Raw genomic sequence first — 24,813 nt, forward strand, 5'->3', positions numbered from 1 at the left:
TGTGTGTGTGTGTGTGTGTGTGTGTGTGTGTGTGTGTGTGTGTGTGTGTGTGTGTGTGTGTGTGTGTGTGCGCGTGTGTGTGTGCGTGTGCGTGGGTTAGTGCCACACTCCACTGATTCCAAGGGAGTAGGAAGTAGAGGAAAGGAAAATAAAGAGGCTTGTAATACAATCGCCATGGCTCATGCCGGCGCCGCTGCCCCCTCCGTGTAATGTTATCCACAGCATTTTCTCCTGAGGTGGCACATTGTGACGGCTGGGGAGCTGCTAGCGAGGAGGAGGAGGAGGAGGAGGAGGAGAGCCCATTAATGAACAAGGCCTGGGGGGGGACCGATTACAAAGCTTGGTGGAGCTGCGTGATATGGCTTAACATATCGTAGCACAATGATCTTGACGGATATCTTGCCCCCTGCGCAAGTACTGTACTGTATATGTATTTTTGGTCCGTGACAACACATGCTCAGCAGCCCCATTACCGCGACGGTATTAAAGATAAATGGAGCACACTGGAGCTAGTGTGCTGACTTAACTGGAACGTGTTAAATAATGTTAGTCCCACTGAGCATGCTTCGCTGGTGACCTTTACACACAGAGTGTAAGTAAGACGTTCTTCTGGCCAAATTGCTCTCACAGTGCCCGTTACATTATCTTATCGGGGAGGATATATTTGTCCAATAAACAAGCCTCAAGGAAAATTATTTAGCTTATTGCTATAACACCTTATCCATCGCTGATAGGGACTTAACTTCTCCTCAGGGATGAACAAAACTATCCATCTGTGCATCCTCTCCATCTATCTGTTTTTCTCTGAGTCTGTGCATCTGTCTGTATCCATCCATCCATCTGTCAGTATATCTGTCCGTCTATCTATCTATCTATCACTGTCAATCTGTCTATCTATCTATCTAGCCACCAATCTATATATCGGTCTGTCTACCCATCTTTCCTCTAGTTCCCCTGTCTGTCTAACTGTCCGTCTCTCTGTCTGTCTATCTATTCATCAGTCTCTCTACAGGGTTCAGTCCCAGTGTGTGGAGGCTCTTTTCACACTCTCCTTCACTAAAGCTCCAGGCCCCAGCGTGGATGGGACTGCAAAACATGCGGCCGGGCTCCCTCCGTGTGCTTGAACAGACACACAGAGACACTGTCTCTGTGTTCTCCCCTCACACACACACGCACGCGTGCGCACACACACGCACGCATACACGCACACACACAAAATCAGAGCAGCACCAGCAGAATGCTTGGCACAAGCGATAGTTAGCAAATGTAGTGATACGACGTGGGGTTGTGGGGTGAGACTTCAGGTCTTCCTCTGACTGTGGTTGTGGTTATTTTAGTTCCAGCCTCAGCGCTGTTTGTCGGACTAGAGCAGAAGGCTGCTACACCGTGAGGCTCTCTCATTGATTTATTGAGCGGCGGATAGATGTGTTAAGGAATGAATTAGTTGAACTTTTATCCGTTTAAAACCAAAAGAGAAATCCCTCTTACTGCAGGGTCGTTGCAATAACCATGGTGCTATTGAACTGTTGCATCTCAAATCTAGACAGAGCGTCATGTAATTACAGCGTTAAAAATAAATATTGACCGTTATTTCATCACCGGCTCTACTCACAACCACAACCACAGACAAAACAAGCTATCGAAAAGGCACGACCCATCACACCCGCCACACCATGCTGAGCATTTGACCCTTTAAGCAGGCTGGTCGTGGAGCGGCTCCAAGCAGGTGAGCCAGACCCACACCGGAACGCGGCGGCGGCGGCGCACTGCGGGGACCGCGGGGAGGCTTTACCTCTTGGCGCTGGTGGAGAGCTTGGCGGCGGTCTTGCTGGAGATCTTGGCCTCCTTCTTCTTGGGCTGGGCCTGGTCGCGCTGCTCCGTGCCCTGGCTCTGGCTCTGGCCCTGGGGCTGACCCTCATGGTCGGCGGGGGCGGCCTCCCGCTGCTCGGCGTCTGAGCTGCCCCCGCTGGTGTTGGGGCTGTGGTCCGGCCTGGGCTGCACCTCGCTGGACATGCTGGGGGTGGGGGGGGTGGGGGGGGTGGGGGGGGGGGCATGTGTGCGGTCGCACGCACGCACGCACGCACACAGACAGACACACACATATACACGTACATACATTACACATAGATACGGACACACACACACACACACACACACACACACACACACACGCACACACACACACATAGACAAGCACCAACACAATCCCACAAACACACACACACACACACACACACACACACACACAATCCAAAACACCCACCCACACACACACACACACACACACACACACACACACACACACACACACACACACACACACACACACACACACACACACACACACACACACACACACACACTTTAGTTGAAGGTTCTGTTTTTCTGCCAGACGGTTGTCGTTTTGTTTCTATCTTGGCCCGTTCAGAGGTGTGAAGCTGCTGCACAAGGAGGCACGGAGCTAAAGCGGGTGGAGGGGAGGGGGGGGGGCGGTGGGGGGGGGCTGGCAGAAGACTATCTTTCTCGGATCTCTCTAATGCAGCTGAGATCCGTCTAGCTGGTTGACCCCAAGAGATAAGGGCTATTGGGTAATCAGAGCCACCGACAAGGTCGCATTCAGTAAATTAAATTCCACATCATTTTTTTTTATTAACTTCCAAGGTGAAAGAGTCTGTTTTTCATTTGCTCTGCCGGGTCTACTGATGGAGCCATGAGTCTGATTACATGGAGATTCCGAGTAGGAATTACACGACTCTTGGCAAGGAAAAAAAATGTCTCATTGCAAAACAACCATGCGCTAATCTCTTATGTGTGCTTTTATCGTAATCTGATCTCATGTGTCAAATGGTGATTAGGGCAAATAAGTGACGCTTTGTGTTTGCTCTGACGGCTTATTTAATATCAGATTATGATAACCTCAATTGATATCACATCCAGTTTAAAGACCCGTGTTTACTGTGAACCTATGTTTACTGTCATGTAGCAAACGATGGTTGAACCACAGCTCGGGGGCACACGTACACAAAACAAAAGATAAATAGAGCCGTGTAAAAGTTGTGCTGCAGATAGGACGTGGCTTGAACCCCCCCCCCTCCCCTCCGTCCTGTTGTGTAGCCATGGCAGAGGTGTCAAAACATGTCAACCGCAACTATACACGACTGCGAAGCGTTCAAATACGTTAAAAAAAAACACGCGTGTACTTGTAATTGAAGAGGCCTACACGTTTTCCCATCACGGGGGTAATCGGAGATCCCCTCAAAACGCCCCAGTGTGTTGGATGCATGCGAAGAACGATCAGACCTATACACACACATTACAAGACATCTCTATCTGGCACAACAAACCATCGCACTCACATCACACCTACGTCTAAGGATAGCGTGGCTGTGTGCAGCCCATTGAGCGGCTCACACACTGACCACATCAAAAAAAATCTGCTGCTGCACAAAAGACAGAATGAATGCCCCACACCCCCTCAGCAGATAACGCTCTCCCGGGACGGTGGTTAAAAACCCTCTATTTATAGAGTTGGATGTTTGGTCGAACAATTCGGACCTGCCTACCTTTTCAAAAGCGCGATCACACAACAGTTGAAGAAATCAGCTATAAGGTCCAAAGTATATTCCGTATAATGTTCCCCGTCTCCCGATTCTCCGTTGCTTTTCGTTTTCGGCTTTGACTGCGAGAGAATGTGACACACTGGACCGCCTCTGAGCGCGCTCTCTCCCACACGAGTGCGCGCAAACGGAGTGCGCAGTCTTTGATGGGAAGTAATAATTTATTGTTCACACAAAAAAAAGTGTGAATTAATGTTATTGAGCACGTTTCTCGGTACATGTCTTTAATGACCTCATGGGACTAGATCTATCTAATGATATACACTTTTATCCTCTATCGTGTGTATCATCATCCCTCATGAACTTTACTTGCCAATCAAAGAACAATGAACAGTGTAGCCTACATTCAAACGTCTAGACGTTGTTGTAGTCTGTGGCCCAGACGGAATATAAAATACACATATCAATCTGTATTAACAATAATTGCATTATAGAAATAAATCAATAATTTGTGTTTTTTCCAAAAAAATATGTTCGAAGCACCATGACATGTATGTATTGTTATTTATGTATGTATAAATGAATTACTGTGCCTTGGGTGTACTGCGTCACCCATGTGGAACCATTGTAACACTCAGGACGTTTCTCTCACCACGAAGATCGGGGGACCCACTTCCGGCCGGCGCCTACATGCGCCATTGAAAACAAACGTAGCCGAAGCACCTTTCATTTCATTTATTCTAGCTAGAAAGAGATCTAATCTCACAAGTAACCGAAATAAAAAAAACACACAATGGAGACCATTTTAGAGCAACAACGTCGCTACCATGAAGAAAAGGAAAGACTTATGGATGCAAAAACAAAAGAGATGATGCATAAAAAAACTACGGTAAGTTAGCACCGCTATGCTAAGGTTAGCTCCCATCCACAAAACTAAAAACCTCTCAAAATGTATGAATCTTCTATCATTTCAGTTTCATCAATACTGATCCTTCTTATTATCAACAGCTACGCGAACAGATAAACTCTGACCACAGAACAAGGGCAATGTTGGATGTAAGTTGCATTTGTGATTCAAGCTCAAATCGTTAAGCTCTATTAAAAATGCTTCATAAACATAGAACGGAATAAAAACGCTTAAGTTATAGATAGTATGTGCATGATATGTAACCAATTTTATATGTCACACTTATTAATAATAACATCTACAGTAATGTTGTGGTAAACAACATTACTGTCTCTAGATAGACTTGCATTTCAGACCCTTTTTATTTTGTAATGATTCCTCTACAGAGATTTATGGAAGTAAGTGGAAATCTGCGAGACTCCTATGAAGACAAAGATGGGTAAGTACCAACGAAGGTTGGAATACAGATTTAAAAAAACGCTTTGTATTGTGTCCAGTCACAATACAAGGGGGATGTGTATGTGAGCATGATGATGTTCAAAAGTCATATTGGAATATCCTTTTCACCAACAGAATGAGGAAAGATGAACTCAATGCAATCTCGGGACCAAATGAGTTTGCGGAATTCTACAATCGGCTGAAACAGATAAAGGAGTTTCACAGGAAGCACCCAAATGAGGTACTTGTGTCCTTAGTGTGATATGTCAATATCATCAGAATTATGTATTTCATTTTGATGCAACAGAAATTGCACCAAATTGATGGCATACTTTGCATTGCTCTACTGTAAGATGATTCAGTTGATGTAATGCATTTACATTATACAAATATCCATTTACTTTATGTAACACAAAAACAGCCATATTTTTGCTATCAGTTAAAAAAAAAAAAAGTAATTTACCTTTTTACCTTTTCAGATTTGTGTGCCGATGTCTATGGAGTTTGATGAGCTGGTGAAGGCTAGGGACAACCCCACAGAGGAGTCTCAAAGTAAGGCTTAAACCAGCAGACCGCGCTCGCCCTCGTCTCATAGGTTTCCATCAGTCCCCTAACCAAAAGGCAATGGATGTGTGTTTTTCCCCCCACAGATATGGTGGAGTTCACCGATGAGGAAGGCTACGGGCGCTACCTGGATCTCCACGACTGCTTCCTGAAGTTCACCAACCTGAAAGGAGCCGATGTGAGCAGCCCCTCGATGCTATGCATGCTCTTGGCTACCAACCATCGTCAGTCTGTTCTAATGTATCCCCTCTCTGTCTCCCTCTCCAGAGAATTGAGTACATCACTTACCTTTCTTCCTTCGACCAGCTGTTTGACATCTCTAAAGACAGAAAGAATGCAGAGTACAAAAAGTAAGTGCTGTGGTGTTTGCTTCTTTTCTTTATCAGATTCAGAGCCAAAACACAGACCTCACCCTGTACTAGCCGTCATGTGTAAATATGTTTATTAAATGTATTGTTATGTGGTGGACAAAATAAACATTTTATATTGCTGTGTAAAACTTGATTATATTAGATAGCACTTTGCACTTTACATATTTGTTCTTAAGGAAATGATGTGGAAGAAGTAAGTCTGCTCAGTTACCCAATTTGCGCTCAGTATCTTGCAAAGACTTGTTTTGTAACGACGCACATGGAAGTGGGTTTCATGGTGCCTGTTTTTACACAGATACTTGGAGATGCTCTTGGAGTACCTGCAGGACTACACAGAGCGGGTGAAGCCCCTATTGGACCAAAACGAGCTGTACGGCAAAGTGCTGGGAGACTTTGACAAAAAGTGGGAGAACGGCACCTTTCCAGGCTGGCCTGTAAGTACTCATGATGACTGAGCTCTGGGTTGGTTTAGGGTTCCTAGTAGGAGTATTGTACTGGCAATAGTATTGTAGTTTTAATAAGCTTTTCTGTCACTTTTTCTGGATGTTAGAAAGAGACGAGCAGTGCTTTGACCCACGCTGGAGCTCACTTGGACCTCTCTGCTTTCTCTTCTTGGGAGGTGAGAGTCGGCAGTCTGGCAATTTGTAACACTGCTTATACCTTTTGACCTCATCATCCTTGAGCACTCATACCTTGATCTTGATTTTTCTATAACAGGAGTTGGCCTCCTTGGGTCTGGACAGATTGAAGTCTGCCCTGATGGCCTTGGGGCTCAAGTGTGGAGGGTGAGGGTTTGCTCACAAAACAGACTTGAATATACAGAAAACAGAAAACAGAAAGCTGTCTCATGTTGTGTGTCTGATGTACTGGTGGCTTGTGTTACAGGACTTTAGAGGAGAGGGCTCAGAGGCTTTTCAGCACCAAGGGCAAGTCACTGGAATCACTGGATCCATCCCTCTTTGCCAAGAATCCCAAAGCCAAGGGACCAAAGAAGTATGTGACACGAGAGCTTGGGATCATGACTCCATCATATATAGCTACAAATTCTGTCTTTTTACTTTTAATATTATAATATTTTTCCCATTTACTTCCTCAGGGACACAGAGCGCAACAAGGAGATTGGCTTCCTGGAGGCCCAGATATACGACTATGTGGAGATTCTTGGGGTAAGGGGTGTGGTTTAACAACGCTGTGGTTTGGGGTAACGTTGCTGCTGAGGTGTAATTCAGCGTGGAGATAAATATTTGGGCATTGGCTCTTGAACTCATATTTATCAAAAGGGGTGCATCGTTCGACCGGCTGAAGGACAGAACTGGCTGGCTTTTGCTTAAATAATTTAACCGGCAACATGCAGGTTAAGTTCAAATGTAGCCACCAATGGCAATTTAGTTTTAAACAAAATCTTTAAAAAGTCGTGTCATTTTAAGAGTTACGTTTTTTAATCTCTGATTAATTGTCGAGGCTTACCTCCCTCCACCCCTCACCATGTTGTCTCTCTTTGCGTTCACAGGAGCAGAGGCACCTGACCCACGAGAACGTGCAGAGGAAGCAGGCGCGCACGGGAGAGGAGCGCGAGGAGGAGGACGATGAGCAGCTGAGCGAGAGCGAAAGCGAGGACGAGGACAACGAGATCATCTACAACCCCAAGAACCTGCCCCTGGGCTGGGACGGCAAGGTACGGACGGACTGGTCGCCCCCCCCCCCCTGGATGAAGGGTACCGCTCCCTGCTCGGTTTCTCTCTAATCTGTTGCTGTCGTCCCCTGCAGCCCATTCCGTATTGGCTCTATAAACTCCACGGTCTGAACATCAACTACAACTGTGAGATCTGCGGAAACTACACCTACAGGGGGCCCAAGGCTTTTCAGAGGCACTTTGCGGTATGGCTGCATTTCTTCCTCAGTGTTATTATTTTTTGATTCATTGCTATTTTTTATTAACATGCACACTTGCATTATGTGTCACATTGCCAACATTTCTCAAAACAAAAATAGCTAAATAACAAAACTATTAATTTTGTAAAGAGCAAATCTAATCCAACCAGTGGTCATTAACAGAGGGATTTAATTATTTTCAGTCTCGAGTGAAAAAGCCCACTAAAAATCAAATGGCACCTTTTTTGAAAAAGTTTGGTGCGGTTAATTTTGGGAGTGTGTTTTTAACAAGTCGTGCTCTGGGTTTGTTTCCTCCAGGAGTGGCGCCACGCCCACGGCATGCGCTGCCTCGGCATCCCCAACACCGCCCACTTCGCCAACGTCACCCAGATCGAAGACGCCGTTTCTCGTACGTTGTGTTTGCAAAGAAACCGATGGGGCTTCACTGCAGACTATGCAGTGGTGACGGCCTTACGGTTCATATCTGAGCGTGTTATGGTTGCTGTGCTGTCATCCTAACTTGTTCTGTTTTTGCGGTCTAGTGTGGTCGAAGCTGAAGTCTCAGAAGGCCTCTGAGAGATGGCAGCCCGATACAGAGGTTCGTCTTCAACCACGGAATAATAAACATGCTATGAGGAAGGGCTGCGAAATTAAATGCATATGCATCTAAATTATGTTGTCTCTGCAATTAGCTATTTGTAAAAGGTTGCAAATCAATCGTGAAAAGTCATACAAAGAATATCTGATTTCTGCGCCCATTATGTTCAAAATCGAATTAGAAACCATTACAGCTCTGCAATATGTACTGAATGAATCACAGGCATTGACGCTTAAATGTTTTCTTTCGCAGTCTGAGGAATCCTTACAGCTAAATACATAATGTCAAAGTAATGTGACCAGGTCGTCCCATTAAATGGATTATCTGTTAATCACAATATCGGGGGAAATGATCAGGTTTATCAATTGTCAGAATCATGCAGCTGTTTAATGAGAGTGAGGAGTTTGTCAACGATCAGTAAGGTATTGACAAGGTTGTAACTCATGCTACTCGCTTTCCTCATCCAGGAGGAATATGAAGACTCAAGTGGAAACGTGGTCAACAAGAAGACCTACGAGGATCTGAAGAGACAAGGCTTGCTGTAAATTTCATAGAGGGAATAAAACATCAATGGAGTACTAAACATGAAAATAAACTTCTATGGAGTTGCTTCCGAAATTTGCCCTTTTTTTTTTTTTTTCAGCCAGTGCATTTTTTTTATTGTATTTGTAACAAGTCAAGCTGTTTTTAAGATGTTCTACCATACATTATCGGTCCCTTTGATTACTGTAATGTGGATTCTTATTATTCATTATAATAAACATTTTTGTCACCACTGTTTGTCTACTTGTATAAACCATCAGTTTCTAGTCTAGAGTGTTTCTTAGGGGGCACTTGAGTCCATATGTGTGACTGGTTGGTATTGTTTGTTCAGTACTGTCATGGAGACATCGTGGATTGGACCATAGAAGATAAACACTTCATCAAATGTTTTTTAGATTACTGGCCCTGGTGAATGGTAATATTTAATCGTTTTGTAAATATAGATATAAGAGATTTATCTAGATGTTGATGGGAAAAACTATTTTGTGGAATAAGGGAACTAGAGTCACTTTTGTATTCTCATTTACAGGTGAATATATCTAGATATATATATATATATATATATATATAATGTGTGTATTTAACAGTTTTTTATGTTATTGTATTAACCTGCCTGTGGCTGATACAAACAAGGTGCTGTTGTCCTTGACTGATCATGGGAACATTGGTATGATTTATTGATGCCACCTAAGGAGCCATCTTTACCAGCGGGTGGGACTAATTGCGGCCAGTCTGTTCTCACCCAAGTACCCCAGAGGCATTCGGCAGCCAAAGTCACTGTTCAAATTGCCCAGAGACGCTGGCTGCAGAACACTAAACACATCGTATCAGACCTAGCATTGTTAATCACAACGCAATGAGCTCCCGGCTGAGATGCAACAACTCATTATGTGCTCCCACTGCCCCATATGTGTGTGTTGGTTGTTTTTCCATGTTTACAGATGAGGCCACGCCATTGGGGCAGAGCTTGGTAGGAACCCTAATTGACTTGTTAGAGTGAATTAGCAATAAGCACTCTGAATGGGGTTTGACATATTTGCCAGGACTCCTGATTGATGTTGTTTAATTGCATTTTATTTGAAGCAGGTACAATTGGCCATTTCTCATCTACGAGAGGAATGAAGCATCTAGTAGGTAAAAACTGAACAACAATCTGAAAAATAAATCAACAAATGTTGTTTTGCATTCATGTTTATGTTCTATGTTTAGTAGTGGCATCAGTGGTGGAGGGGACTTTATAAAAATTAAGCAGGTATGATTATGTTCAACTGACAATTAACTTAACCATTTCATGTTCATATGTTTATCTACACACTTAATGCACATCATAAACATTTTACTTTATAACCCACCTCCATCTTTAGTAACTTATTTTCAACAGTTTCCATCGCCCACAAGCTTTACTGGGGTTTAAACAACAAATATTATTGTGCTATGTTTGTCTTCCTTTATGCCTTTTATTCAATGCCAGCTGGATGACCCTTGTGTAGTGGAAAACATGTAAGAAATACCGGTCACTATAGGAGCAGGTAACTTTACAGGCATCTTTCTCTAGGATGCCTACTGGTTAGGCTGCCACTGCATACATTGGGGACAGAAGGCAGAACTCAGCCACTACATTTTCCAAGGTGAACATAAAAGTGCCTCAAATTAAGAGCGACCACAGTGTAGTGTTTGTAGTGTCTCATTGGTCAAACAAGGCTAGTTCTTATCACTTCCTAAAGACTGCCTGGCACCAATTTGAGCCAATCAGAAATTAGTTATTCAACCTATAGGTGGCACTGTTCTTGCATTTCAATTACTTGTGTTCTATTGAGTCTTCTAATCAAATGTACTCCCCCCCCCCAATGTTAAAGTATGACGAAAATGGTTAGGGTTTAACTATTTAAGACTATTTATGTATTATGTGGTTGCCACATTTTTCAAACAAGCTCCATCTGTTAAATGTGTTGTTGTGGGTGAAAACCTGTGGTACCTTCATTGCCCTAGCACGTTACGAATGCAGGGGCTATCTGCCAGGAGGGCATGTAAAACCATATAAACATACCCCCCCCCCCAACTCAACAATAAGATCGTTTAAGGCTTTGGTTTTCCTTTAACACCCGTCTCTACATACCTTTTGCACCGCTGTCTAACTTCCAGCACTGGAGGTCTGTGACTCCAGTCGCCTGACCCCAGCATGTGAGGGTGTGAATGGCGGGTTCTGTCCACCACTGAGGCCTAAGGCGTTGGCGCGGCAACGGGGTCTCATTGACTCATGCCCTTGATGCCCGCGTCGATGTGTGGCCCCTCTCAGCAGATGGGTCCACTCCTTGCCTAGAGTTTTGAGGTTATATTCTGACTTAATTTGTGCAAGGGCAACAACTCAATCAGTACGTTCACATGCAGTGGGGAAACCGGTTTGGCCTAGATGCAGGGCTACGGTTATTAACAACTTGGGAGGGATTAGCATATTTTATTCTTATTACCTTATATTCTCTTGTCAAGTCAAGTCAACTTTATTGTCAAATATGCGATATGCACGACATACAGCACAGATTTCAATCCTCTCGGACCCACGGGGCAAACAGGCAATAAAAAATACATTTCCTATAAGTAGAAAAGATAAGTAAACAATCAACAATTTAACAGACATAAATAAACAATCAACGATCAACAAGACATAAGATAAACAATCCAAAATGTAACAGACATAAAATAAACAACAATCAAGAATTAAGGCTAAGTATTTAAATAAGTGAGGTATTTAAACAGGTGAGGCAGTGCGGTGTAATGCAAATAAACAGTGGAAAGTGCGATGTGCAGTCCTGAGTTCAGAGTGTGTGAGTGAGTGTGTGTGTGTGGGGGGGAGGGGGTCAGGGGGCAGAGGGGGGGGGGGGGAGTGATGGTAGAGCAGGGAGGGAGTTGGCTGTCTCCTGACAGCCTGGCGGAAGAAACTGTCTTTGAGCCTGCTGGTCTTGGCCCGGAGACTCCGCAGTCTCCTCCCTGACGGCAGCAGGCTTAAGAGGCTGTGAGATGGGTGGGTGGGGTCACCTGCAATCCTGACGGCTTTGCTGGTGATGCGGGTGTTATAAATGTCCAGAAGGGGGGGGGGGGGGGGGGGGGGGGATGAGAGAGAGACACCAATGATCCTCTCAGCTGCTCTCACAATGCGCTGCAGAGTCCTGCAGCAGGACGAGGTGCAGGCGCCGTACCGCGCGGTGATGCAGCTCGTCAAGATGCTCTCAACGGTGCCTCTGTAGAAGGTGTGCATGATGGGGGGGGGGGGGGGGGGGGCTCCTGCTCTTCTCAGTTTGCGGAGAAAGTACAGGCGCTGTTGGGCTTTTTTGGCCAGTGATGCAGTGTTGTGGCTCCAGGACAGGTCTTCAGAGATGTGCACACCCAGGAACTTGGTGCTTCTCCACTGCAGCACCGTTGACGGTTAGTGGAATATGCTGGGTGTGCACTCTCCTGAAGTCCACAACAATCTCCTTCGTCTTCTCCACATTCAGGTGGAGCTTATAGTTTGTCTCATCACCGTTGTTGATGGGACCTACCACAGTTGTGTCGTCTGCAAACTTAACGAAGAGGTTGGAGCTGAATGATGGTGTGCAGTCGTGGGTCAGCAGAGTGAAGAGGAGCGGGCTCAGCACACATCCTTGGGGGGGGAGGCCCCTGTGTTCAGTGTGATGGTGCTGGAGGTGTTGCTGCCGACTCGAACTGCCTGTGGTCTCCCTGTCAGGAAGCCCAACAGCCGGTTGCACAGGGAGGTGTTGAGCCCCGGCTGGTCCAGTTTGTGGATTGAGCTGCTGGGGGATGATTGTGTTGAATGCTGAGCTGAAGTCAATGAACAGCACTCTGACGTAGGAGTCTTTAGACTCCAGGTGGGTGAGGGCTGAGTTGAGGGTAGCGGAGATGGCGTTGTCAGTCGAGCGGTTACACCGATATGCAAACTGGAAAGGGTCCAGGGCGGGGGGGGGGGGGGGGGGAGACAGACTTGATGTGCTGCACGACTAGCCGCTCGAAGCACTTGTCTTATCTTACATTCATGTTATTGAAGATCGTGATGCAACCTTGCTTAGAGAAAAGACAGAATTGTATTGCAGAGAGCATGTAGATGAATAGGCTATAAAAATGTGAAAGCGATGGAAGCAGGCCGTGTCGTGCTACATCTCACCAGAAGGTGGAGCTCTCGCGGCCATGTCCATTTAAACTGCAAGGCCCCGCGTTGTACGACAGCTGGGGGGGACATTTCATCAGCATCACACATGAGGTCTCTCTGTGTGTAATGATCGTTTAAAGAGCAACTAAAACCTGTTTTACCCTGCTAACCGCTATTATGACTTTTATTAAATACTGGAGGGTTAGTATCCTTGGACATGAAACATGATCCTCCATTAGGGCTGCTGAGGGCCAGCTAATTAGTAAAGAGGAAAATCCAAACACACTGCCGGATACATTAGGACTGAGCGGTGTGCTCGTTGCTGTTTTCCTTGGGCAAAATAAATATAAAAGCAGTTAATCAGATTGTATTCTTATTGTTTGCTCAAGCCTACCTCTCACTTGGTATTCTTTGATGTTAGTGCACTGATGTTAGTGCGCTATTAGTACTAGTTGGTAGCTCTGCATGTGATTAGTCATTCTCCCACAGGCAAAGTATACCCATTATACACTAAGGACATAAGGACAAAATAATTACTGTATTGTGAATAATAAATTGGTGCAGGTGAATGTTTAGTATATGTGGCTGGATGAAGAAGTCTGAATTAAGTTAATAAATAAGTTGTTATATTTATTAACGTAAACCCTAATCTGAAGGTGGGGTGGGACCTTTTCATCTGAGAGGACGATGGCTTTTTAAAATGTAAATTAAACAAATGAAAACACGTGTGTGTGTGTGTGTGTGTGTGTGTGTGTGTGTGTGTGTGTGTGTGTGTGTGTGTGTGTGTGTGTGTGTGTGTTACTTTGAGAATAACGCACGAACAAATACAAATTTAACATGGTAGCTAACCGAGCGTCTAGCCATTGGCAACAGGCGACTGACTTATCACTCCCGAATACATTTAAATTGACATTTATCTACTGCGACATTAGTAGCCTAATACAGTCTATTACTTATTTGCACACAGTAACTAGTACATACAGGACAACTTAAATGGGCTGTTAACAAGTAACAAACCGAGGGCAGGTAAAGGTCCATATTCACTGGAGGGCTTGAGAGCTCTCGCTCTCGGCACGCCTATCGTGCACGCGCAACGCCTATCGTGCACGCGCAACGCCCATCGTGCACGCGCAGCGCCTATCGTGCACGCGCAGCGCCACATCATCTCCATCACAGTCATAAATGTATCAACATGAAACCGAAGGAGCACTTAATATAGTCCCAAGGGAAAGGCAATGACATGGCTTTTCTCGATATGTTCTGCACTTTAATGGAAGCATTGTGTACCAGTAATTTTTAAGACCCATGACATATCACTTAACATCTGCCTGCACTGTATTCGTTGTGCTTTTTATAACTAGGCTATACAGTCTGGGGACGTTTCATCACGCTCTAAACAGCTTTGGCTTATTGCCATGTAAATCTCTTCGGTGTGGACTCCATAAAAATCACAAAACAAACATAGAATAGGCCGGGCCCCAACCGGGAATCGACGCGACCCCTTGCTTAGGGCCCCATCAGTGTGCACCGGCATCATCTTATTAATGCCCCTGCTTTTAGAAAAGCCATCAGGCTAAGCGTTTCCTCGCGGGATGGCCCCCTCCCTCCGCACCACCAGTCTCACTCAGCAGCCACCAAATTGCTGAGACACGCTTGGATCCCCACACGTTGGGCCCCTGCAGCTGGCCTCAAACACCCCCTGGAGAACAGCCGCTAAACTCTCTCCCCTCATGTTCTGCACTGTAGTTTTTCATGCTTTCCCTTTACCCTTTTAGGAGCTATGAATAAACCCCCAGAGGACCAGAGACGCTCAGAACACTGTCAAGGAGCTTGTAAGCTTTGTGAACTAACCCAAGTTATAGATGCCTCCACTGGGGGTAGGGGGGGAGGTAAAGCCTGCAGAGTAATGCGTTGTCAGGATTGGATCGCTCTGGTACACTGACTTCTTTGCTTTTGATTATCATTGGAATCTCAACCTTTTAAAAGACAAACAAACACACAGTAAAAGAAAAGCCTTGAGCATTCATGTTCAGGGGTTGTACACTTGGCTAGTCTGCCTGCTACAATATACAATTGTCAAAGAGGGTAAGAATAATACTTGCTGGTGAAACAGGCTTTGGCTGTTGTCAGTTTGTTACAGGTGCAGTGTTAGAACTCATGCCAATAGCCACCAAAAATAGCCATAAATCACAGATTTCATATGTATTCATTAAAGGTTGGATAGACAAGATTCTACTGGTCTAGCTGTGTATCCACATACCTCAGTTATGTGAGGACATGGAGTTCAGAGAGTTTTCCTTGCCACTATTGAACATTTATAAAATTTTCCAAAGGCTGTCAAAGCTGTCTTCAGCTCTTTGGAAGTGTTTCTGGCTGCGGTAGTGGTGGCTACCATCTGCCAAGCTTTTACGGTCTGCCCGGTCGTGACTGTTTTAAGTTGGAGTTGGGAGGAAAGGTGTCTAATAGGCAGGACAGACAGACCTGGGTGAAGCAGACTGAGAAGGAGTTATCTTAATTAGCTCTGCAGGAAGTCACAGTTTGCTCCGCACAAAACCACAGCCTTGATATAAGTTTGCAAGAATTAAAAAAATGGAAAATAAGGCACACTTGCATCCCAACTACTTTAGAAGTTTACCTGTACAATCACACATGCACATGTTTTGCTTAAATAAGAATTATTTTAATATTTAATCCTCATGATAGATATACTAGATACTAGATTGACGATAGAGATCTGACTATACCATTGTGCATAGCCATTCATGTTCTGAATTTGAATAAAATGGAAACTACAGTAATAGATCACATTGACCCATGGGACTCCATCTTCAAATGTGTTTGATTATGCAATCCACCGTTTAGCTGAGAGCTACTGATATTCACTGTTAATGATATGCCCAACATGCTCGTTGCTCTCTGTTACATCCGAGCAAGGGACTAAATATTCCACTTGATAGCAGCAATTATTTAAACAGGAGATGCAATAAGTCAAACCAGAGTTGACATGTTATTCCCAACCTATCACTTATTCAACAATGTCATAAAATAGACCAAAATATAAAGGCACAACTCTCTCGCTTTTATCTTTTCTCCTTTCTCTGGTTCACATGCAGTTCCTCGAAACTGCTGCTGTGCACCACAATATTAGCTAGACTTGCATAGATCAGTGATATACAGATGCATCTAAAAATAAATGACATAAATGTTTTCTTATGCTTAAAGAAAGCATGTTAATGTTGCTTTTTAATGGCATCTTTTCTGTTGCTTTGAAAACAAGACTTCTCCTGGAGCCAGGAACTGAGTGAGAGCCAATCCATTTGTCTTGGGCAGTCTTATCTGCCTCACCTGCCTTAATCTATTTTCGGAAACATTATATTGCATAGCCATTCAACAAACTGCAATGGCGTGTATGTGTGTGTGTGTTTGTTTGTAATAGAATAGAAACATAAAGGGAAAATGTATATGTGTTACTTTAAGCATGACAAAGTACAAAAGTAACAAAGTAATGAATAAAGCTAAGACTCACTTACTCATAATAATACACATATTCCTGTGTACCTGTGTGTGTATGTGTGTGTGTGTGTGTGTGTGTGTGTGTGTGTGTGTGTGTGTGTGTGTGTGTGTGTGTGTGTGTGTGTGTGCGTGTGCGCTCACACACACACACAGACGGGTCATGGGCACATCATTCCACTGGGGAAAACGGGGGGGTTGTTGTAGTAGGGTTGTAGTAGTACCGGTAGCCTCTACTTCACTCTGCATTTGGGACTCGGGGGACCCTTTCCACAGAGGTACCTTCCTAGAACAAACACAGGTGTCGCTCATAACAGTAATGATGGGTCTTCTCTTTTTATGTGGAAGTCTACTACCGGTACCCTGCTACATAAAAGTAGCTGAATCATGATTTGTGTTATGGGCGGCACCTGTGTTCGTCCTACGACGACACCTCTATCAGGAAGGGTCTGTACTGCAACAGAAATAATTCAGATTAACCCTGAGTTAGTTACTCTGAAGTAACTAATTAGTTACTCTTCCTTCTTAATTTGAACGTGGGGGGAATCGTATTTTAAACTAGATTGTGTGTTAGAATTGTGTATTCATTAATGAAAACATTAATGAAAAAAAAACCCTCGTTATAAATGTTCCTTTGTTTTAGCGGTACCCTCTTCCATTCTCTTTGAAGCAGTCCACCCAACATTAGACACAATGGAGTTCATTTTTTTTATTTGTTTATAAAGAAATACAGGGAGGAAAAAAAAGATCTTTCATATTAAGAAAATACACCTATATGTAGCATAGTTGGGCTACATCGCCACAAAGACAACTTATTGGTTCTCACAAACTCCCAGCCTACTTCAGGGTCGTAGGACAACTGAACATGGTATACATGTCAATTAACGTGAGCTCGTAGCTTTAGCCACTCTGTGGTGGAAATCCTGTACAAAAAAAAGGAGTTGTGGTTGTTTTAGAAGAAAGAGGGTATTTAACATTCAGGGACAGCGACAGAGAGGTGATAACAGAGACTTCCCATTGTGTTCTGGCAAACTAGGCCACTCACTCAGAATCAGCCAACAGTGGCACATTTCTGTCTGAAAGATAAGCCCCCTTGATTCATCCTTCACGCTCAATTTGCCAATGGCGAAATCAAAACCTGCTTGTTGTACGTCTATATAAAGTGGTTAAATCAAGAAGAGCGCAATCTCCAAAGGGAAAATGAGAATGCGCCGCACTACAGCTCATTACTTTCAACTGGCTGCATACATTTGATTAAAACAAGAGCAGACTAATCTCGCAAACACCCGAATGTGCAACAGAGTACACGGCGGAACAATCGCATGCTCCGACAGCGAAGGCGGCCGACGTACGACGCAACCTGCAACACAACCTGTTGCGCACAGCTCGTCCTGACGAGCAGCCCAGAACGTCAGAACACCGTCACTGCGACGGGGTGGGTGGGGCTCGGCGGGGGGGGGGTGGGGGGGCCATGGTGGGGAGGGGCGTGGTCTGGTGGCGGTGTGGTCGGGGTGGAGTATCACGGCGGGGGGGGGGGGGGGGGGCGGTGTTTCACATCAGCCACTTGCCCTTCTCCTTGTCAAACTGCTGCGCCCAGCGGCGCGTCAGCTCCAGGTACACGTCGGGCTTGCTGGGCTGGTAGTCCAGGTACAGGCGCGTCGCCGCCTTGCGGGGCACGGCGCGCTCGATCTGCGTGCCCTCGTGCCACTGGTTGAAGGAGGTGATGGCGACGATGTCGGGCCGCACCGCCAGCGCCGCCTGCAGCGACGTCTCGTAGTAGCGGCCGTTGACGCGGCTGCGCGTGTTGTGGTTGTTCCACGGCCGCACGGCCGTGTCGGCGTAGCCGGGCCCCGCGCTGGGCACGAACAGCAGGTTGTTGCCGTCGCAGAAGGTCTTGATGGCGTGCCAGTTCTGGTGCGAGGAGCCGAAGGAGAAGCCGTTGGAGGCGAAGTAGGTGTACATGCCGTCGAAGCCGCCGCTGAGGATCTCGTTCTTGTGCCGCTCCTCCACCACCAGCGCCACGAACACGCCGTCGTACGGCGTGCCGCGGACGCTGTGCGAGCCCTTGGCCGTCAGTAGCTGGGCCCAGGCCTCGGACGGCGTCAGGTACGAGTCGTACACGTAGAAGAGGGGCAGCACCTGGCCCGTGCCGGAGCGGAAGCGGTAGAAGGCGCCGTGGGCCCCGTACCTGAGGAGGGAGGGCGGGGGACGGGGGGGGACGTGGAGAACGATAGAAGACCATGGATGATGAATGTGGTATGGAGGTCACTGTAATGTACATCTAAACAAAGGCTGGGAGCAGAGCTTTGACTTAATGAGCTGGCCCCACACATCAGGATGCTTTTCATGCAGATGAATAAATTCACTAAAGTTATTCATAGCGTGATTCACGTTTCAACTGGAGCGTACTCTGCTCAAGGTTTGTTTGCTTAAATGTTTGTTTTATAATTCAGACAATTTGAAATTATTTGAATTTGTATCAGGGCTGCTTGTCTAGTACTGCTCTGAGTACTAGAAGCTTATTTTGAAGTAGTTATACTCTACATTGCACACACATAATTATACAGCTTCCTACATTGTACCAGGAGACAATAGTAGCCTTGCCTCTGGCTGAGAGAGAGAGAAAGAGAGAAAGAGAGAGAGAGAAAGAGAAACCTATATTTAACCAGCCCTGTTCCTCATCCCTCTCAGGGCTCACGTTGCAGCAGACTGACCTCTGACCTGGGAGAAGACTTGATACTGAAGCTGAGCTCAGTGTGCGCGTGTGCATGTGTGCGTGTTGGTGCGCATGCATTTGCGCCTGTTACACGCAGAGGGCCGACCTACTTGTCAATGATGTACTTGATGTTGTTGTGCACGCTCTGGTCCGTCCGTCCCTTGTACGGCTGAATGTGAAACGCCACCTGTGGGAAGATGCAAACGTGACCAAGAGTTATGTGGAACAACCTTTGTGCCCCGAGGTGCATTGTGGTCGCGTAGCTCGGATGAATATGGATGAGAGTACGAATGTCGCATATGGGACCATGCAATATTAAGGGCTCATGCTGGTATGGTATTGTTGTTCATCATTAACAGCTTATTGATGTGCTTTATTAACACGCTGTTCTGCTCATGCAGCGATGAGTGAATAGAACGTTGGCTTCTATAATGATTTTGTTGAGGCCCTCGGAGAAATCAATTTCCTAATTAAAATATCTCCCCAACTTCAACCAAATGAAACCACATCGGCCTGTGTGAGTGCGAGTGTCAATGTGTTTTTTTCAATATCGACATGTAATGAACACGCTCATTACTAGAATCAACATCTCCACATCACTAAACAACTCCATTGGGCGAGATGGATTAATCCTTTGTCAATTTTGTTGATTGAAATATTTGATGCTTCAGTAAAAAGCTTATTGAGGCTGTAGGTAGGTTCTGCGGTCAGGAATCCTAGGGGAGGTATCCAAGACAACACAAGAAACAATTGGCAGACTGCGGTCAAGTTCTCTGGAATTGGGGGGGGGGGGGGGATATTTATTGTAGATGCACAAGATAAAACGCTGCATATAACTTGTTTACTTTGTTAAATGTGTTGGTCTGTGTGACTGTATCTTGGATGCAGAACCCTGCAGAAACAGGCTTCAACAGACCTCTGCTCTCTCGTATAGCCCTGAAAAGATGACCCAAACAGACGAGGGGCAGACGGATACATTGCCATCGAGGGCTGTGGTTCGGGGGGGGCTCCGGTCGGCCGCTCGTGTCATTGGAGGAGAGCAAACAAAATGGGAACGCGGTCACAGTGGGCCCAACGTCTACTCCGTCTGTCCACAACAGTTTCCATGGTAACGACGCAGGCAGCTTTTTTGGCGATAGTCTATTTTTTCACTGCGACGGGTTGAAAGGCTCTTTAAGCTCTATCGACTGAATAATAAAAAAAAATAATAATAAAAAAACACACAGCCCACCATGCCCGGCCGAAAAGGTAAGCAGCTAACACACTTCTCCTCGACGGAGGATCTCGTCGGCTTTGCGACGGCACTTGTGTTCAGTCCTGCGCTGCCGGCTCTGACATCTCTACCCAGCGAGCGGTAGGTAGAGCGACGAAATCAGATCTGATACGTGACACTTGTTCTTCTGTGTCAGTGACAACTTTAGACCGAGGCGCCGTCGCGGCGCGAGAGCCGAGCCAGACGAGTCGCCCTCCCGTCGACTTGGCTCGTTGGGCCTGGGGGAGGATGACTCCTGAGGTTTTGTTCAAAATACCAGGCGGAAGGTCAGAGAACGCTAGCTCACATGAACACAGCCTGCCCTGATGTGTAAACAGATGCTGACGGCCAGGGGTAGAGGCTGGCTATTTCTAACTAGCCAGACTTAAAGAGAGATGCCGAGGGGGGTTGCTGTGGTAACGGGGGTGGGGGGGGGGAAATGTCCATCTCTGCACGTTCCCTGTTGTCGTGGTCAGCTGACGGAAGGCCCTGTTGGTCACGTGATGCCATGTGTCCAGAGGTCAGTGGTTGGTCCACGACATCACTTCCACCACCAGCTGGGTGTGACTTTGTAAAGCCTTTAAAGCACCATTGCCGCTTTTAAAGAGCAATTACTATTTTCTACGTTGTCTTTGGTCACCACATGCAAGTGGAAATCGCGGTATGTGTGGGGAAGTTTATGTTCCAACACAGGTCAACATATATTCATCAATTGGTTTGGGTATCGTTAATGCATTCTGAAGTGAAGATGAATAATATATGAATGTTTTGTCCTCCGGAGAAGTGTTCTCTGACATGACAACACATCATTTGCTTGGAAACTCTCCCTTTTTGAAGGGAACATCGTGAAGCCACAAATATTGTTTTTGTACTATTTCCAAATGCCTCTGGTCTGAGGATGTAAAAGGAGGTAGGACACCAAGCACTCCTTATTAGACGTGCTGCAGAGCAGGACAAAGTTCAGCTCTTCTGAACATGTGCGCAGAGACCTGGCATTTGATGGCCCCTATGCATCATATGGGGTTCACCGTGTAGCGCAATCTATATTCACTCGCTTGCCTTCAAACAGCAATGGCATTCAATGACCCCACTGAACAATTGTACAGCAAATTGTACCACACATTGTACGGCCTACACAGCGTTGTCAGTGAGTAATGACCTTGGACTGTGGCCTATATTGTGTTTATCGATGTTCAGTGTTCCTCTCCTGTCTCATTGTTGCTATGGCAGACGAGATGGAAACTTTTTTCTTTTCTTTTTTCTTCTTATTCTTCGCTAAAAAAGGCTGTGGCTTTCTCTTACTTCAGCACCACCTTTAATGTTACAAATGGTCGCTTTGACTCAATTATATACGGTCCACATCTTCCATTTTCCTGCCAGCTGTGGAGTTCATAACAGCACAGCACATATTCTGTGTATGCATATGTATTTCCACTTGCCACGTTCAATTGGGCTTAATTAATCTGCATGTTGCTATCCACTTTTTTATCTCCTTGTTCACCGTGATTATGAATGTTATTGGACATATCCAGGCTGTCCTTTTACTCATAATCAGCTGCTTTTCATGGATTTGCATCTGTTGTGATAATCCTCTCCCACTACCAGTTATCTCCTTGTAAAGATCAGTCATTCATTGGTTTTATATGGCTGAAGTGCGCTTGAAATGTTACCGTCCCACAAATGCAGCGAGTACATTTTATAGTGCACGATTTAATCCCCTCACCTTGCAGTCTATTAAATCGACGATACACATGAATACGGCGGCCAGGAATGTTGTTTTTCATTCCCGTTGTATGTCAGGTTACCAATGGAACGGTCAACAGATTTACTACACAAAAGACAGAAAAATAAAAACAACAACAGCAACAGCAACAACGACAACCACACCAGCGGGAACACGGAGAGAGACAACAGGAAGAGAGAGGTTTGCCTCACCCGTTACCTTGATGCTGTGTCGCTGCGCCGCGTCCATCACCGCGGGGACCAGGTCCTCGGTGGGCTCCCCGTGGTTGTCCGCCACCCCGGGAGGGTACCACGACAGTACCAGCACCCCTACAGTCAGAACACCACGACAGCGTTCACCCCCCGCCCACCCCAACCCAACCCCACCCCAACCCCACCACCCGCAAGGAACGCCGCCAGGCATCAGTACGTTAGAATGTGCTGTCAATTTTCTTCATTGAGGATGGGAGACGTTTGTTTTACACACAGAAGAAGACCAAGAAGCAGAAGAAGAAGAAGAAGAAGTAGGAGGAGGAGGAGGAGGAAGAATGGAGAGGTGGGTGCGGGGGCAATTTAAAAAAAGAAAAAGAGGGCAAGTAGAGGAGTTATTGAAGTAGTATCGTTAAGAAGAATGTTCGCTTTCCTGGTTTGGAAACAAGCCAGCGTTTAGCCTCGGGAGTCGGAGGAGGTGCGAGAAGAAGCCTTACCTGCAGCCGAGGCCTCTATCTGGGACATGTGGGACTCTAGCACGTGGGGGTCTCTGGAGCTGTACGGTCCCAGCTCCGGGTAGAAGCTGGAGGCAATGTCCTCGGGAGGCACGTGTCGACCCTGAGCGTGGCTGCCGGCGATCTTGGGGTCCCAGTGGGGCACCAACACGTGGTCCCAGTGGATGTACTTGCTGTCCATGGTCGGGGAGCCGTACCACAGGTAATAGAAGATGTGCACGTCGTAGAAGATGCTGTGGTCGCGGTCGGACTTGGTGAACACCACTTTCGTGTCGCCGATGCCCGTGTCCGAATGGACGGGCGACACCACCAGGTCTTTGCCCTCCTGACGCCTCCGATCTGTCCGCTCTCCCGCGAACTCGATCCCCGGAGCCAGGTCCGAGAAGCCGTCGCTCGGCTTCAGCGTCCTCAGGCCCATCATGGTCCCGAATATGAACAGGGTGAACAGGAAAAGAGCGATGAACGCCTTCTTGCGCAAGCGTGTCATGGTCGCTGTCTGTGGTGCTGCACAGCAGGGGTGCTGATGCGTGATGAGGATGATTGGTGCTGCAGAAGAGGCGAGATCGTGCGCGGTGCTGCAGTCTGAAGCCTAATGTGAACTAATCGTGCGCATGAATGCAGTCTCACCTTTTGAACACAAACCGGCGTGGGGGGTAACTCGCTGCAGGGGGAAACAAAAAACAAAAAATCCGGCCGGAAAGCATCAAATCACTGCAGTGATTCGTGCATCTTCCGGATCCATTCAGAGCCTCGGCATCCGGTGGGCACAGAAATCGAAGCGAGAACCGAATGGGCTGTCGGATCGAAGAGCCGGCGATTCACCCGTTAAACTCTGTTCAGAGCTAGAAGGGGCTCATGTTCGAGTCCTCACCGAGTCTTCTTGTCGGGATCCTCGGCGTTGTCTCCCTCTGCCATCCCGCGGTCCTCCACGACACGACCGGAAGATCTTTCCCGATTTCTGTTACGTATGCAAACACACAGGGATGGCTTGGCTGTCGTATTTGAATGCAAGCCCAATGAATAGGTCTTAACTAGTCTAGATCAGGGTCGAGGCTGGACGTAAACCCAGACGACACCACCGTGTTACCTTTGTATTCGCAGCCCCTCGGTCGGATCGTCTGCCGCCGCCTCCCCTCTCAAGCCGCTTTTCCGGGAACCGGAGCTTCCCCTCTCCTCATTGGCTCGCAGCCCCCGGTGGCACTAGAGGTTTAATTGACTCGAACTGGGTCGACGTGTGTGTGTGTGTGTGTGTGTGTGTGTGTGTGTGTGTGTGTGTGTGTGTGTGTGTGTGTGTGTGTGTGTGTGTGTGTGTGTGTGTGTGTGTGTGTGTGTGTGTGTGTGTGTGTGTGTGTGTGTGTGTGTGTGTGTGTGTGTGTGTGTGTGTGTGTGTGTGTGTGTGTGTGTGTGTGTGTGTGTGTGTGTGTGTGTGTGTGTGTGTGTGTGTGTGTGTGTGTGTGTGTGTGTGTGTGTGTGTGTGTGTGTGTGTGTGTGTGTGTGTGTGTGTGTGTGTGTGTGTGTGTGTGTGTGTGTGTGTGTGTGTGTGTGTGTGTGTGTGTGTGTGTGTGTGTGTGTGTGTGTGACAACGTACCTCTATACTTTGTCCTCTTGCCGTCAAATTGGAGAAGACAAATCACATTTTATATCCATGGATAACCTTATACATCACATACACACACACACACACACACACACACACACACACACACACACACTTGCATGCACAACAGGCACACACACACACACACACACACACACACACACGCTGAATAGGGTATTTCTTTACAGACGCAGGAGTCGCTTTTATCTGCCATCTCTCTCGCATAGCACTACACGTCACAGTCCATCATGGCTTTCTTATAGTTTATAGCTAACTTGAAGAAATCGGTAACCAGTGGGT

General features: G+C 46.4%; 3 protein-coding genes across 3 annotated transcripts in view; 1 reads left to right on the top strand and 2 right to left on the bottom strand.

Annotated features, from left to right (window-relative positions):
- The window catches only part of LOC311364891 (ubiquitin-conjugating enzyme E2 E1-like), a 46,908-nt gene extending 43,197 nt beyond the window's left edge, over nt 1–3,711 (bottom strand). Inside the window, exons 1-2 of the mRNA XM_084484389.1 lie at nt 3,564–3,711; nt 1,793–2,014 (exon numbers count right to left, since the gene is read on the bottom strand). Of these exons, the coding sequence (XP_084340515.1) occupies nt 1,793–2,013 (221 nt within the window). The 5' untranslated portion in view covers nt 2,014; nt 3,564–3,711. The remainder of the gene's footprint in view (nt 1–1,792; nt 2,015–3,563) is intronic.
- A 535-nt stretch (nt 3,712–4,246) lies between these two features.
- Nucleotides 4,247–9,076, top strand: sf3a3 (splicing factor 3a, subunit 3). Its single transcript, XM_084484410.1, has 17 exons — nt 4,247–4,446; nt 4,566–4,613; nt 4,851–4,903; nt 5,038–5,143; nt 5,382–5,454; nt 5,553–5,644; nt 5,734–5,816; nt 6,133–6,271; nt 6,388–6,456; nt 6,555–6,622; nt 6,723–6,830; nt 6,934–7,003; nt 7,348–7,512; nt 7,605–7,715; nt 8,028–8,118; nt 8,252–8,307; nt 8,775–9,076. The coding sequence occupies exons 1-17, from the start codon at nt 4,351–4,353 to the stop codon at nt 8,850–8,852; spliced, it is 1,506 nt and encodes a 501-aa protein (XP_084340536.1). The 5' UTR covers nt 4,247–4,350; the 3' UTR covers nt 8,853–9,076.
- An 8,976-nt stretch (nt 9,077–18,052) lies between these two features.
- On the bottom strand, nt 18,053–23,403 carry maneal (mannosidase endo-alpha like; the record flags this gene model as incomplete). Its single annotated transcript, XM_084484624.1, has 4 exons — nt 18,053–18,689; nt 19,328–19,404; nt 22,412–22,521; nt 22,899–23,403. 4 exons carry the CDS (start codon nt 23,401–23,403, stop codon nt 18,053–18,055), a joined length of 1,329 nt encoding a protein of 442 aa, XP_084340750.1.
- Between the last annotated feature and the right edge of the window lie 1,410 nt (nt 23,404–24,813).

Source organism: Micromesistius poutassou, assembly GCF_964030765.1.
Source record: "Micromesistius poutassou genome assembly, chromosome: 20".
NCBI lineage: Eukaryota > Metazoa > Chordata > Actinopteri > Gadiformes > Gadidae > Micromesistius > Micromesistius poutassou.

Excerpts from the sequence above, each read along its gene's own strand:
- sf3a3 (XM_084484410.1), top strand. The coding sequence starts at position 4,351 with ATGGAGACCATTTTAGAGCAACAACGTCGCTACCATGAAGAAAAGGAA. Across the intron at positions 4,904-5,037 it reads TCCTATGAAGACAAAGATGG|AATGAGGAAAGATGAACTCA; the intron begins GTAAGTACCAAC and ends TTTCACCAACAG. Across the intron at positions 5,455-5,552 it reads CCCCACAGAGGAGTCTCAAA|ATATGGTGGAGTTCACCGAT; the intron begins GTAAGGCTTAAA and ends TTCCCCCCACAG.